Source organism: Nanorana parkeri, unplaced genomic scaffold, assembly GCF_000935625.1.
Source record: "Nanorana parkeri isolate BGI_ZX_2015 unplaced genomic scaffold, ASM93562v1 scaffold1004, whole genome shotgun sequence".
Taxonomy (NCBI): Eukaryota; Metazoa; Chordata; class Amphibia; order Anura; family Dicroglossidae; genus Nanorana; species Nanorana parkeri.
In genome coordinates, this window is record NW_017307272.1 from 484138 (window position 1) to 499474 (window position 15337).

At 43.8% G+C, this 15337-nt stretch overlaps 1 protein-coding gene across 2 annotated transcripts in view; it reads right to left on the reverse strand.

Moving 5' to 3' along the window:
* Positions 1-15337, reverse strand: part of LOC108795773 (latent-transforming growth factor beta-binding protein 3-like) — a 305365-nt gene that overhangs the window by 184239 nt on the left and 105789 nt on the right. For both annotated transcript variants that reach the window (XM_018567072.1, XM_018567071.1), the window contains exon 6: positions 11406-11528. In XM_018567072.1, the coding sequence (XP_018422574.1) occupies positions 11406-11528 (123 nt within the window). The remainder of the gene's footprint in view (positions 1-11405; positions 11529-15337) is intronic.

Consider the following 15337-nt stretch of genomic DNA (forward strand, 5'->3'; position numbering starts at 1 on the left):
CCCTCCGCTGTCAGAATGTGGAACTGATGTATATTACATCACTTCCGCATTCTCGTGTCACTCTCCAGCTTCAGATGCTGGAGAGAAGCTGATGAAGCAGATCTCTGCTTCATCAGCTTCTTCAGGGGGGTCCTAGGTGACATTAGGGGTCTTGGAGACCCCTGATGTCTCCATAAAGAGGACTTGTCACTTCTCGAATTTTTCCGAAATATAGTAAAAAATAAAAACCGTAGTGGTGATTAAATACCACCAAAAGAAAGCTCTATCTGTCCCCAAAAAATGGTATAAAATTCATTTCAGTACAGCGTTGCATGACAGAATAAAAGTCAGTCAAAGAACCGCAGCGCTGAATACTGAAAAATGGCCTGGACAGGAAGGGGGGTCTAAACACCTGGTCAGCAAGTGGTTAAAAGGTAGTAATAGTTCTGATGTATGTAACAAAAAATCTGCGCTCCTGGAAACACCTAAAAGCTATTAACCCCAAAGCGGCTATGAGAAAGGAGAACCTTGAGTGTTTAGAGTTAATTAACACAGTGCTAAGGGTGAATAAATAAACTAAAAAATAAATTCAGTATTAAATGTAAAAGTTTTAGACAAATCTTCAAGTATTAGTGAATGTATGATGATAATTGGTGAATAATATACCATAAAACAATCGATGTATGTGGAAAATCAGTGTATGTAAACTTAAGCTCCTGGCACCAGCTAACAGCTGTTAACCCCAAAGCTACTTTGTAAAAATAAACTTTGTGAATGGAAGTGAAAATGCAATGCTAAGAGTGAGCGAATAAATACACTGTGTTAAATGAATTAGATCTCTGTACAAAAGATAAAAAAGTAACAATCCATGTGGTTAAAAATAATATTAACCCGTGGATTGTTACTTTTTTATCTTTTGTACAGATATCTAATTCATTTAGAATTAGATTATTATAAATAATAATTATTTTTAACCACATGGATTGTTACTTTAACTTTTGTACAGAGATCTAATTAATTTAACACTGTGTATTTATTAGCTCACTCTTAGGCCTGGTTCGCACCTGGGCGTTTTACAGTGCGTTCCTACGCTCTGTAAAACACTCAACATGTGAAAAACAATGATTGCATATGGGCATGGTTCCCACGTGGGCGTTTTACAGCGAGTAGGAACGCGCTGAAAAACGCCCTACGCCCAAAGAAGTACAGTAGCTTATTTAGGGCGTATTTGCCGCGCGTATCCATTGGGATACAGCCAGGTAGCCCTCGCAAACGCGTGTTTGTCGCGCGGTTTTTACTGCAAATCGTGGCAAACGCGCATATTCTGTACGCCTAGGTGTGAACCCAGCCTTAGCGTTGTATTTTCACTTCCATTCACAAAGTTTCTTTTTACAAAGTAGCTTTTGGGTTAACAGCTGTTAACACTGATTTTTCACATACACCGATTGTTTTATGGTATATTATTCACCAATTATCATCATACATTCACTAATACGTGAGGATTTGTCTAAAACTTTTACGTTTAATACTGAATATATTTTTTAGTTTATTTATTCACCCTTAGCGCTGTGTTAATTAACTCTAAATAGTTCTGATGTGCAGGCACCATGTGGTGGCTGGAAATATCGGTTTTAGATTTCAAAATCGATATTTGAGTCCCTGTTACCCCCTTGTGCCCTACTTGAACATTGTATTGTATATGGGGTCCTAATTACAGATTACAGTATGTTCTGGCTAGAGATTCAGCTCGGCTACCTCTTGCCATTAAACTCTGCTTTTGTGAGTCAGCATTTAAATGCTTGAGCCTCTACTATCTGGTGATGATTTGGCATGTGGCAGTCAGGTGACAGGGAGCAGAGCTAAATCAAACAGGGGACAGGATTTAATAGTAACTTGGGTAGAGCTTAGATTAGGAATCCGTTTACAGCCTGGGCTATGATCCTGTCGGTTAGACAGAGAGGGACGCAAGGATAGATTACAACTAAGCCAGAAACTTGTACAAAGCACAAGGTACCTGCACTAACCAATGCTACCTTATAGAAATTTAATGACAGGTTAGCTTTACTTTCAGAGAGCAGTAAACCCATTTTGACCATCAGTGGTGATAAGTGATGGGCCAAACACCTCCCTGTTCGGTTCGAATTCGAACTTTAGAACATGGAAAAAGTTTGAGTTCGAACTCAATGCAAGTCTATGGGGCTAGAACTTTGAAAATCAATTGGCCCCATTTTGAAGCCTCATATCCAATTTATTTGCCATAAAAAGTGTATGGGGATATGGGTACTGAAGACAGCCTGTTAGCCTCGCCCACTCCTGCGCACCACACGGCGCATGAGCGGGGAATTGTCAACATGTAAAAACAGGTAGCGATGCCTGTTTATATACAAGCAATTCGCAGGCAATAGAGCCGACAGATTGCTTGTCTGAGGTGCACAATCTCCCTCCGAGCTCCTCTCCGGTGTCAGAATGTGGAAGTGATGTATATTACAGCACTTCCACATTCTGCTGTCACCCTCCAGCTACAGAAGCTCGAGAGAAGCTGGTGAAACAGATCTCTGCTTCATCAGCTTCTTTGGGGGTCCCTAGGTGACAGGGGTCTTAAGGACCCCTGATGTCTCCATAAAGAGGACCTCTCACATCTTCTTTGCTATCACATAGGGGGCTCCTTAGCTCCTAATCTTTGTTAGTTATCTACTAAAGACTACACATAAAAAAACATAAAAACATTGCACCCACATTCTGAAAATACTACATGGCTCTCTATATGATACAAACTTGTAACTACCCAACCTAAGATAACAATGTGAGAATTTCTGTTTCTTTGGCAGAATTGCAGATGCCAGATTTGGCAAGGAACTCTTAAGTTCCTTGGATACACCTATATCTGAGGAGATGCTCAAGCTAGCAATCAACTTTACCCAAGCAGGCAAGGCAATGCAACATGATTATTTTACCATTAAAAAAAAAAGGTGTATTGTAGGATCTACAGGCCAAACAAGTAGCACCAGTACACAAAGTGGATCAGCAGTTTGGTAATAGTAAAGATACCACCAGGCAATATTAAGAATATATATATTGTCATGGGAATCGGTTCGGAGTTATGGGGGCCTACTGAGAGAGCCTGGCCTGTGGATTCTGACCTCCTAGTACAGACTGATGAGCTAAGTGTACATAATCTGAGAGGGGGACAAGAGTTGTGAGGTACTGTTATATACTGGTTCCGTGCTACTTGTGATTGATGTATACCATACTATACACCGGTTAGGAGGAAATCTGAGATATCCATACACTGGATCTTATTAACAGGGTGCGGGTGGAGAGTGGAATGGATCTAATTTCTTTAAAAGTCCTATATATGTCGAGGGGGTGGGGAGGGTTCATGGTCGGAGAAATGTTAAGTACTGTATTGTTTTTTTGTAAGCCATAACGAGCATATGTTATGCTGAAATGTTTACACTTGTAGTGTATTATCTGGGTGCTATGTTGGTGCCTAGACTGTTATGTCTAAATATATATATTGACCCCAAACCACTGAATAAAGTCCTGAAAGGGAAACATATGTCAAAATAGAGGCTACTTTGCCAGATTTAAAGAATTGATTGCCAGAAGCTGGAATCTTTTAAAAGCATGATGTACTGTAAATTATGGACTTAAGCTGATGGCATGAGAAACTAGATGCGCAATCAAGTTACTTGATTATATTTTTAACTCCATTTGGATGTTTTTGATGGCTTAGAATCTTAGAAGTCCTGTCCCAGAATTTTGAACAGTGCAGGTTGGCATCATCTTTAAAGCCCAGTTGAACTCTTGGCTTAATACTTTCCAGGTGCATCAAAACAAAAAGGTGTTCAAGTTAATACAGTTTGTTTTCTTTTTAAAGCAGCCACAGCCTAAGTAGAAAAGCACTGTAACATGGGAGGGGTCATAAGCTCCCCATGCCTAGAAGCACTAGGTATTTTCATGGGGTGAAGCAGCGGAAGGAGATATGTGGGAGTGCTGATATTGTGAGTATTAGCGGGTAGGGGGTGGCTTTCCATGGCCTTTCCCTAGACACTGTTATTTTGCCAATACAGGAAAAAAGGCATCTTTAAAGAAGGAAAAGCTACACAATAACCCATCTGTTTAATGTTGCCTCTCCATTGCTCTAATACTCCCTGCATACATTTTCTAATTTACTGTATATTACCATTTAAATAACTTTTTCCCAGCCAAAAATGCTTTTTGCGGCATTAGGAATTCCTATGGGATGGCATCACTGCTCTGTGGAATAAGGCGATGTGGATCAGATGACTGACAATTCAGCAGCATTGTTGGCCCTCCACCAGACACACAAATTAGATGCATTTTTGGACTGCATAGAAAAACTTAAAAAAAAAAAAAAAAGGTATGTAGATAGTGATTTATTGGAAAATGTATGTAGGGAGCATCAGAGCAAAAGTGAGACAACATCTAACAGGTATGTAGATAGTGATTTATTAGAAAATGTATGTAAGGAGCATCAGAGCAAAAGGGAGACAACATCTAACAGGTGTTTGCTTTTTTTGTAGCTTTTCCTTTGACTTTAAATTTCCCCTTCTCCATCAAAACAGAACATTAAACCTCACTGGTTGCTTTAAAGGCATTTTCTCCTTTTTTGACAGGTGCAACATGTCAAATGGAAACAGGACTTCAAACAGGTAACAGGACTCACAGGAAACAACAGGATACTGAGCCATCATCCTGACTGCATGGATGGTTTAAATACCCTACCAGGAAGCACCAGGTGATGGCTAAGTGCCGGCAGTTGGGAGACACCTGCAGGTTCCAGCACCACCCAGTGGTGGTCTGGTACCTAACAGTTCCTGGCTGCTCAGAGATACCTGCAGGTGAGCACAGGAACTGCAGGGCTTAGCTCCAGCGCCACCTGAAGGCGCTCTGAATCCTAACAGTATGTATCCATACATCAAAGAGCTATGCATTTAAACAGAATGACTAACTTTAAAAAAAAAAATTTAAACAGTAGGTCTTAACAGAGAAATCTCTTACCAGGATCCCCCTCTCCACCTTCCCATGGTGCATGGAGAACATACCCTAAGTAATGAAAAAACACCCTCAAATTAGGACATAAGGATGTATATGTGTTATTTTCACTCTTTTCCCCGTCCTCAGTAATAGACAGCACTTCCATTACTTTGGATGGCTGTCCCTGGGGGAACTTATGTTAGACTCTAACAGGGTTATTCACAAAAGAGTGAAGAGTTTGGAGAAGGGAGGAGAAGTGAACAATCTAGGCCAAAGTAGCTGATTTGGAAAAATTCTCCAATTCAACTCACTTTCCGGTGGCCGCACTTAAGCGGGCAAGGCGTGCCATCACTCTACACTATGCGGGGCTGACGCAGTGTTCCTGGCGGCTGTCGAGGGAAAGCTTGTTCGAGAAAGGGGACAAAAATGGTAAACTCTTAGCAATGTTGGTAGCGGAACAAAGGTCACAAACTAACATTCCAGCCATTCTAACTGACGCAGGAACAAGAGTAACAGACCCTCCTCTTATTCTACAGGAGTTCCTTGCCTACTTTAAAGATCTTTACTCGTGCATTCCCGAGTATGACCTGGGCGCCTTGCAGGACTTGTTGGGTGGGCTTACCATCCCGCAGTTGGCAGGTGCGGACAGGGAATATCTGGAAATGCCTAGTATCTTGAAGGAGATACAGCGGGCAATAGCTTCCTTCCCTAATGGAAAGTCTCCTGGGCCGGACGGCTTCCAGGCTGAGTGGTATAAGAAGTATATGGATTCTGTCGGACCCAGGCTCAGAGACCTCTGTTTGGATTGTCTAGAAACGGGGATTCTGCCAGATTCCTTCAGGGATGCCCATGTGGTATTGCTGCCAAAAGCGGGGAAAGATCCCCTCCTATGCTCATCGTATAGACCTATTGCCCTGCTCAACATGGATTTAAAAATACTAACCAAGGTACTGGCAAAGTGCCAGTCTAGCGTTCTGGGATCCCTGATAACTATTGACCAAACCGGGTTTATACCAGACAAGTCTACAGACACCAACTTACGCAGACTGTTCACTAATATTCAGCTCACCCATGACAACACAGGCTCTAGGTCCTTGGCCTCGCTGGATGTGGCCAAGGCTTTTGACTCCGTCGATTGGGGGTACATGTGGGAGGTACTACGATTGATGGGCTTTGGCCCTGGGTTTCGCAGATGGATCAGTATCCTATATAGCGCCCCTAGGGCGGTTCTCAAGATTGGATCTCTCCTGTCTGAAGCTTTTGTAATCGAAAGGGGCACCCACCAGGGATGCCCTTTATCTCCAAGCTTGTTTGCTTTGGTGATGGAGCCTCTGGCCATTGCTCTCCGCTCCTCACAAGAGATCTTGGCAGATGCGGGCCCGTCCCTACAGGATACACTGCAAATTTTAGACACCTTCGCGAGATTCTCAGGGCTGAGGGTGATTTGGTCTAAGTCCCATGTGGCCCCCCTAGATCCAATTGTTGTGGAAATTTTATTAGGATGTGTTTTTAGTATATTGTAATATTGTCATCAAGTCTCTCAGTGTCTGGATTTCCACGCCACGCTCGATTGGAGCGTGACCCGGATTTAAATCAGCGCTGAGTGTAAACCATTGGAGTAGATATCATATGCGTGGCAGAGCAGTGTTTTCTTAGCGAGTGTGTGTGGACGTCAGCTAGGGCCCATGCGCAAAAGGCGGATTTATTGGTTTGGCGTGGATACAACTTGCTTTGAGGACATAGTATTATTTAAGATACATATCTGCCTTTTTGAAAGGAACGTGCGTTTGTATTTCTGATGCGTCTGATCAGTGCGCTGGAGATAGTATGGCATTGTCCCTGCAGATAAGCTTCCATTCAAAGGAATCATAGTAACGTTATTGGGCATTGCTCACTGAGCACTGCTGGATAAAGTTCGCTCCAGTGGTAATGGGAGATTGTGTTTGTGGGTCTGGAAAGATGACGGGTAGGAAAAACATGCGGCTGTGCACAAGGGTCTATGGGCTATGCACACCGCTTCTACTATGATACAGACATACACTCCCTTTCCTTTTGTGTACATGTGTTTTGTTGGCTGGCTATGATATGTTGGTGTATTGAGGAAGTGATGTTGGTTGTTGAGATCACTTCCTGGTTGCCTGTTTGTGACATCACTTCCTGTTTGTGACATCACTTCCTGTTTGTGAGAAATAAAGGCTGGGTAGTGAGAGACAGAGAGTCTCTAAGAACAGAACCACCAGCATGAAAACATCACCGTGTCCTGACTCTACATGACTCTATAGGAGGTACCTCTTGCACAAAAGAGCGTAATACAACTGTGCTTTTAAGCACGGGGGGAAATTCTTTGTGTTCGGCGGCATACTTTGGCGCACTTTAGCGCAGCATGGATTTGTGCGTTTAACCAAGCGAATTTCCATAACACAATGACCCGATCACAAGCGGATAACTCCCTCCCTCTACGGTGGGTTGAGAAAATCACTTATCTGGGTGTTCAACTAACAAAATCGGTCAGGGATTATTACTACTACTCTCACAACTTAAGATACGGTTGGAATCTTGGAAACATCTTCCCCTATCTCTAGTGGGTAGGATTAACCTGATCAAAATAAAAATATTGCCTGTTTTTCCTGTACTATCTTAGGAACTCACCGGTCTGGGTACCACAATCCTTTTTACGACAAATAAATACACTCATTAGCTTCTTTCTGTGGAACTCAAAAGTTCCCAGGATTAAATTGGCTATCTTACAGGAGCCATGCTGTAGAGGAGGACTAGCGGTCCCAGATTTAAAAAAATATTATTTAGCCGGTCAAATGGTGGTCATGCACAAGTGGTTCACAAGAGACTGAGGATGCAGCAGTAGTGGTGGAGGCTGCATCTCTGGGGTCCTATGCAGCACTGGATGCACTACCCTTGCGGGGACTTAGAGCTCCATATGAACTCACGGTGTCTATGCGAGCTACGATTATGGCCTGGTCCTCCATCTGTAAGCAGCTAGGTCCGACCCACCAGGGCTTGTCCCCTCATACTCCCCTCTGGAAAAACCCGCTCCTACCTCATTTCTCAAACATACCTGATTTCCACGTGTGGCCTGGAAAGGGAATTAGAACGTTAGGAGATCTTATCTTGAACAATTCACTTATGACCTTTGACCAACTGCAAGAAAAAAATAACATCCATACTGCCTATCTGTTCCGCTACCTACAGTTGCGCCATGCCTTCTGGGGCCAATTTGGGGGTTTGACGTGCATGGTGCAGATGTCCCGATTAGAGAAATTCTTGAGAAGAGACACACTCTCACTAAACCACTTTTGGAGGTTTATAGGCATCTTTTTCAAACATCATTAGTACATTCCCTTAACTGTAAGGGTCCTTGGCTAGCGGAAGCCCCTGCACTGACTGATGAGGACTGGGAGGATGTCTGGGATTACCCCTTTAGCCACTTGGTGTCTGCCCGAGACAAGCTTATTCAATTTAAAATTCTACACCGTGTATGCATCACTAGCCCGCATCTATGGGGCCAACTGCTTTGGATGTTGGAGATGCTCTGATTCGCCGGCAGGTCTTATCCACATTTTGTGGGTCTGCCCGCGAATCAGACCATTCTGGCTTGAGGTCACTCCTTTCATGTCACAATTTGTTGAGGTGCCATTTAATCCTGATGTACGCACATGTATTTTGGGGCTAACCGAACACTTGGCTCCTACCAATCCGAGACAGGCCTTCATGGGAATATTGTTTTTTGCGCCAGGAAGGTGGTGATACTGCGGTGGAGACAGAGTGCGCCCCCAACTATATTTGACTGGAAGGGACTGGTAAACTCCTACCTCAGCCTCTATAAGGCTACGTATCACAGCAGGGGATGTCCCAGTAAGTTTACAAAAGTCTGGGGTAGCTGGGTCGAATCTGCGGAAACAGTGGGTTGAGTGGATTGGCTTCTTCTCTGTGCAGGTCTTGGGGTAAATGTATGCAGGGGTTTTGGGTTGCTATGAATATGATTTTTTTGACCCTGTACAATATGTTATTCTGTTCAATATATATTTCTGTGTAATGTACTGACACTCCAAGTAATTTAAAAAAAAAAGCCCAACTGCAGGAATTGTTTTTAAGGGTCCCCAGTAGGCAGCAATACTCAGTCTCTTCAGGGCTGCCCACCGCAGTGAATCCATTTCACAATTAGCATTTCCACCCAGCATCATTTAACACAGAAGAATGGGGAAATCCTTTGAATGCAGGGCATCATGGACCTGCCCCCTGAGGAAGCATCACCATGGTACCTTGAACTCATACAATAACCTACAGTACCCTACATACAATAATGTAGTAAACGGCGCTGACATCATTGATCATCATTATCATCATCACTAAAGAAGGAGATGCAAAAAGAAAAAAAAAAAAATAAGCAGCCAGGGAGGAGAAAACACTGAGGAAGCTCTATGCTGGGATTTCATGTAAAGCTGGTCACACACTGATTTCTCCACCAAAAATAGAAGTACATTTACTTGTGGATTTAATCACCTTCCTAATAGAAATGGTAGCTATAATTCTGGGACATACAGGTGAAAATTTTTATCCAGGAAATTACATTAACTATTTCTATTTGTGATATGAAATTAGGCCCCGTTCACACCAGGGCATTTTCGTTGCACGGATTTTTCTGGGCTGAAACGACAACATTTAAAAACCCATTCATTCCTATGGGGCCCGTTCACCCAAATGTGCACAATCGAGCACTTCAATCCGCCTGTGGCCCGAACTGCTCACTGAGCTACTTTTTCAGCGGAAACATGCTGATCAGCGCGTTTTTGGGCTTTGTTCTCTAATTCTAAACATTCTTGACAAAAGTTTGGGGTGGCCCACTTCTTCCTGCAACACCTTATTGGAATTTTCATTTGACCGGTGGCTTCTGTATCCAATAAAGAGTTGTGGGGGCAGGCCAGCTGTCAATGTTATACAAGAAAGGTGAGGTTTGCATATCAGAGTGTCACGTGTAGAGCTGTAGCTAGCTTCTTTGCCGTCACTTCAGAATGGCCGAGCGGGGAGGAGAGTGAGAGCCAGCAGCTGTTAGATCCCGGCCAAGCGTCTCTCTCATCACCGCTCGGCCATCCCAAAGTGACACCACTCCCTCCTCCGCCCCCGAGTGCAGCAAGGATCCAGAGAAGAAACTGCAGGCTGTGCCCTGGTCCCATGGCTCTTATGAAATTATTGAGAGGTATATGTTATGTGAGGGTGTTACCTCGGTAGCAGGTGTGTGTGACTCCCTGGATGGGTTCACGCCACAGAAATTAGGCACAGCAAACAAGGATTTCTTCAGTTGAAACACACGTGCAGTTTATTTACACTATTTACAAGAAAATTTGAGCAAAACAAACAAAACATGAAAATAAATCCTTGCCTTTTGGCCACTTACTACACACACAGTATCCCTCACTAACAACTAGGTGCAACCTTGTGCTTCCCCTAGCACGTATCTCCCTATTCAATGAAGTGCTACACAGGCTGTATCTCACCACACAACTTATTTTTGTTTTTCTTTGTCACCACACAGGTAGGTAGAAAGCTCCCCAGTCTACTCAGGCATAAAACTGGTTCCAGGGTGGAGCAAATCTCTGAGCAGTCTGGGTGTTCTTATAGAGGCCCTAATGAGCCAGCTTACTTCAGCTGGGTTCATTACCTCTACCATTCCAGCCACCCAGCACTCCCTCTAGTGGAAAAAATCTGCAAACAACTTGAACCTGGGGCACACATGCCATCCTGGATACAGCCAGGCGATTTTACCTGCCTACTGTCACAGTTACCTATGGGTGGCTGCATGATATATATATACTGTCATTTTAAAAAATCATATTTTTTGCCCTACAGAAAGCTGTCTATATGTGTAATAACAAATATTTATTATGTTACCATGTAGTTTATGCAGCAGTAGCCCCCAGCTGATGTTCCTTATTTCAAAATTTGTCCCGATTTCTTTAAATTACAGCAGCATAATATGTGCAGCACAGATTACGCTACAGTAGATATCATGATAGCTGGTCTTTGCTGTTTACTAATCTATCTGCAGTCTAAATAAAATCACTTCAATACAGCTGTGTAAACAGGGCCATGCCATAGTTGGGGCCATGTCAGATAAGTGATTTAATCTCAAGCGACACTTTGCCAGCAATATAATCCTTGAAATTCAACTTCTTGTTTGACTGGGGTAGTTGCTCCATTGGGAATAAGCGTGGCATATTGCTATATCCACAGTATTTTAGTAGCAAATCTAAAGAATTATATCATTTGAATATTAGCAATTTGTTGCTAGAAAATTTTGCAGAGAGAAACACCAATCTAAAGTGGCTGGATACAAACAAAAAAATGACCACATTACTATATATAATGGCAACCCCCTACATTCTTTACAGAGAACAAATGTGAAAACGTACGTGTACAGCGCATCTGAGAGGAGATGAAAATGTATCCATGTTTACAAGCACATCTGAAGCTACCTTGTGTGTTCAAACATTCACCGTTTTGACAAACGCCTTGCATACTGCACTCATTTATATCTGTTAATGATAAGAACAGGGAAATAAACAATTTAATTAGACAGACACATCTTAGAATAGGTATTCAGAGGACTGATATGGTAAATATCATAGTTGCTGCTGGTCCTACAAGCTATTTAGAACCTATTCCTAGCGCAGTGTACCTTGGAACCAATTCAGGTATTCAGAGGAGTTTCACAATACAATACCATATTATGAGTAAATACTTAAACATATCATCAACAGGCCTGAAAAATGCAAGGTTTGTAGTTTTGTAGTAATTCATGTATAGTATTTGGATTCCTAGCAAAGCATCCACAAGGGGACATTTGAGAGTCTAGGTGCTGTGTCCTTTTTACCTGCACTGTGGTTCCTTTGGTTATAAATCCAGGATGCAGAAGCACAAGCATATCAAGAACAGAGTAACATATTAAAACAATTAACAGCCACTACTAGAATGGCACCCCGTTAGTACCTGCTTGCACCCAATTCAAAATGAATGGGCTGTCCTAACACAATGCAACATTGATCCCCCACTGCTCCTTCATCCATTGCAGACACCTGATGTTTCTGTCAGAGCCTAGAGGCTTTTTTGTGAGAGCCTAGGTGGCGTCACCCGCTCCATCATGTTACAGTAGTCAATTCTAGTGATTAGCTGCTAAACCCACCATTGCATACTATCCTACTGGGTATATTGCCCTAGTTAAAGGAGAACTATGAGATGAGTGATTTCCACTCACCTCATAGTTCTAGCCGACCTGTGACAATGAGACTGTCACAGGTCGGCTCAGTAGATCGGGAGGTGAGCGAACACATACCAGGTTCGCTCACCTTCCGATCCTGTCACGGCTCTCTGCCGTGACAGGGGGAGGGACTGGATTCCCCTCTCCCCGCTCCGATCTGCCAGCGCTGACTGGCGGAATGGACAGGGGAGGGGGCGGGTACAGCTGGCTCTGCCTCTAGATAAGCAGAGCCAGCTGTCACTCACGCAGCTGGGCGGATCCCGTCATCTACGTCGGGATCCGCTCCGGCTGCGGAATCTCAGTATACCGCGAGCTGTAGCTTGCGGTAAACTGAGCTTAGGGTAACGGGAGGACGCTAGTTTGTGTCCTCCCGTTACCCTATGGAGAACTATGGGGAAAAACACTGACCCCATGGTTCTCCTTTAAGCTAGAGGCAGGAGCAGCAGGAGATCCCTAGTGGGGTGAGTATTAAAGTGACATTAAAGTCAAAAATGTTTTTCTCTCCCCCAATGTTAATGTTAGCACTTACCTTAAATGAGGTTTCTTAATCCGATCTTCCTCTCCTTTCCTGTCCCTCCAGCGGTGCGGCGGCTCTCCGATCCAGCGCTGACTCCTCTCTGCTTGCAGGCGGGTGCAAGCGTCCATAGACTCACCTTGCGTCTCTGCTCATCTCCCGCCCGAGAATCCGAACTGCGCATGCGCCCGCCTCAAGATGCTTTGCGGCCGCCCGAGCAGTTTCGGATTCTCGGGCAGGAGCGCGCGTCGAAAACAGGATAAGTTTGAACCGCTGTTAAAGCAGTTTTATTTTTTTTAAAACTTTTTGCCTATATCTACTGCTTGCTAGCAGTAGATATAGGCAAAAAACCGGAGGGTTTAGAACCACTTTAAGGGTTCATGGGGAAGGGGCTTTTCACTGACACTGTAACTTTGCATTGAATGGGCATGACAGCGTCTCTAACATCCATGTAGTGCCGCACTGCATTGCACTCAACATATGTAAAAGGGGCCTAACTGCTTCCTCTGTTTAGCATTATAATAAAATTAAGCCCTGAGGGCTCATTCACAATTGCGCATTGGCCTGGCAATTAGGGGTGTTAAAGGCTGATATTCAAGTGATTAATGAATAATAAATATAAATTAAAATAATTCTGATATATAGAGAAACAAGGGATGTTAAAAAATAATCCAAGCCTGGTGACAGATACGCTAATTATGCCATGGCTGCAAGTATCCATGTTAAGGTGCCCACACACCTTGCGATAATCGTACGATAATCGCGGGAAATCCCGCGATCGTACCATTATCGCAAGTTGTGTGGAAGGCGTGCTACCTCTGCTACTGTAAGGTCGCACGACTTTTATCTTAGGAACATGTTCGAAAACCAGCCGAACAACGCACGATTTTCGGCTGGTTTGTGGCATGTTCGCAAGATAAAAGCCGCACGGGCCGGTGTGCGCAAGCGCACACTGCCCGTTTAGCATTGCGGTCATCGGAAGCCCACCCCTCAGCGGGGCGGGCTTGCGATCATCGCAAGTACGATTTGCCTGTCCAAGATAGGCAGATCGTACATTTTTTAAATTACCTTACAACCATCGCAAGACGAAAGTCTTGCGATGGTTGTAAGATGTGTGCCCAGCATTAGTCTTCCAACAACACCTTGCATCCCTGTGGAGACCCTTGAATCTTAAGCTCACCACACACATTACAATCCAATTGTACAATGCCCTTTAGATCACAGTGTGACACTGACATTGGACAGTAAAATGACAGAATGACAACTTAAGGTAGAATGTAAAGCCTAAACCTAGGATCTGAAAGGTTTCCACAGGTATTCATTTGAATAAACAGTACACAGGCTTTTGTGGGACTTGTAGATTTTCCATTCTTCTGTCAAAGTTCCTGCTTTTTTGAAAAATCTGGCAGGGCCGTGCATGGCTCCGCTGACACAACCACACACACAGGTTAAAAAAAAAGTCTGTGGGGAGAAGAACTCTGCAATTCAGGTAACAGCCCCTTGGGGGGGGTGGGGGGTGGCAATGTAACCCTAAATAACTTGGCCTTTAAATATAGTAAACATTAAGGCCATTCACAAGGCGTCATGGTTTTTGCGCGTTTGTACCCACAGGTTCAGCTAGCGTCTTTTTGTACATTTATGCGCGCACGAAAACAATTAGCAGTTTAAAAAACATTGCAGTCAATGGAGGAACACGCATACAAATGTGCAAAAACGTGCACGAAAATGTGCAATATGCTTCTGTCGCGCATTTTCTGGCGTTTCCATTGTAGTCTAAAGGGGACAAACGAGCTGCAAACTGCTAAAAGAAGAGCATTTGCCATTTTGCTGCTCAGGTGTGAACAGGGGCCATTGAAAATCATGGGATTTCTTGTGCTGGACATTTTAAAGCGCTTTTTATACTGTTTAAAATCGCCTAGGTATGAACCAGGCCTCACTCCCCATAGCCCACTCCCAGGGCCGGCCTTAGGCCTTTAGGCGCCCTGTGCGAGAAAGCTTTACAGCGCCCCTCAGTGACCACACCCCTCAATGGCCACACCCTTAAGTGGCCACACCCCCAGTAACCACACCCATTTATTACCCATATTTTTGGTAAAATATAAAAAGCGGGGTCACGTCGGGTAAATAGACACCAAACATGTCATGCTTTAAAATTGCGCGCACCCGCGAAATCGCAAAAAAATTACCATGCCCAAAATTGACCATAGGTGATGCTTTTAAAAGCTTTTACCCCTCATCAGTTTAGTGTTATCAGTGATTGATAGCCCTACAATTATTGCTCTCATTCCGACGTTCGCGGCGATATGTAACATGTGCGGCGTAATGGGCAAAATCGTCGTTTTCACACGTATGCGCACCCGACGCCTGTTTGCATGCGTGTATGTATGGGGGGGACTTTAAAAAAAGAATGTAATTCTTTTTTATTTGTAACTTTACATTTTTGGGGGGGAAACTTTATTGCCATCACATAGGGGGGTTAGAAAACCCCCTTATGTGATAGCAAAATATGTGACAGGTCCTCTTTATGGAGACATCAGGGGTCTCCAAGACCCCTAATGTCACCTAGGACCCCC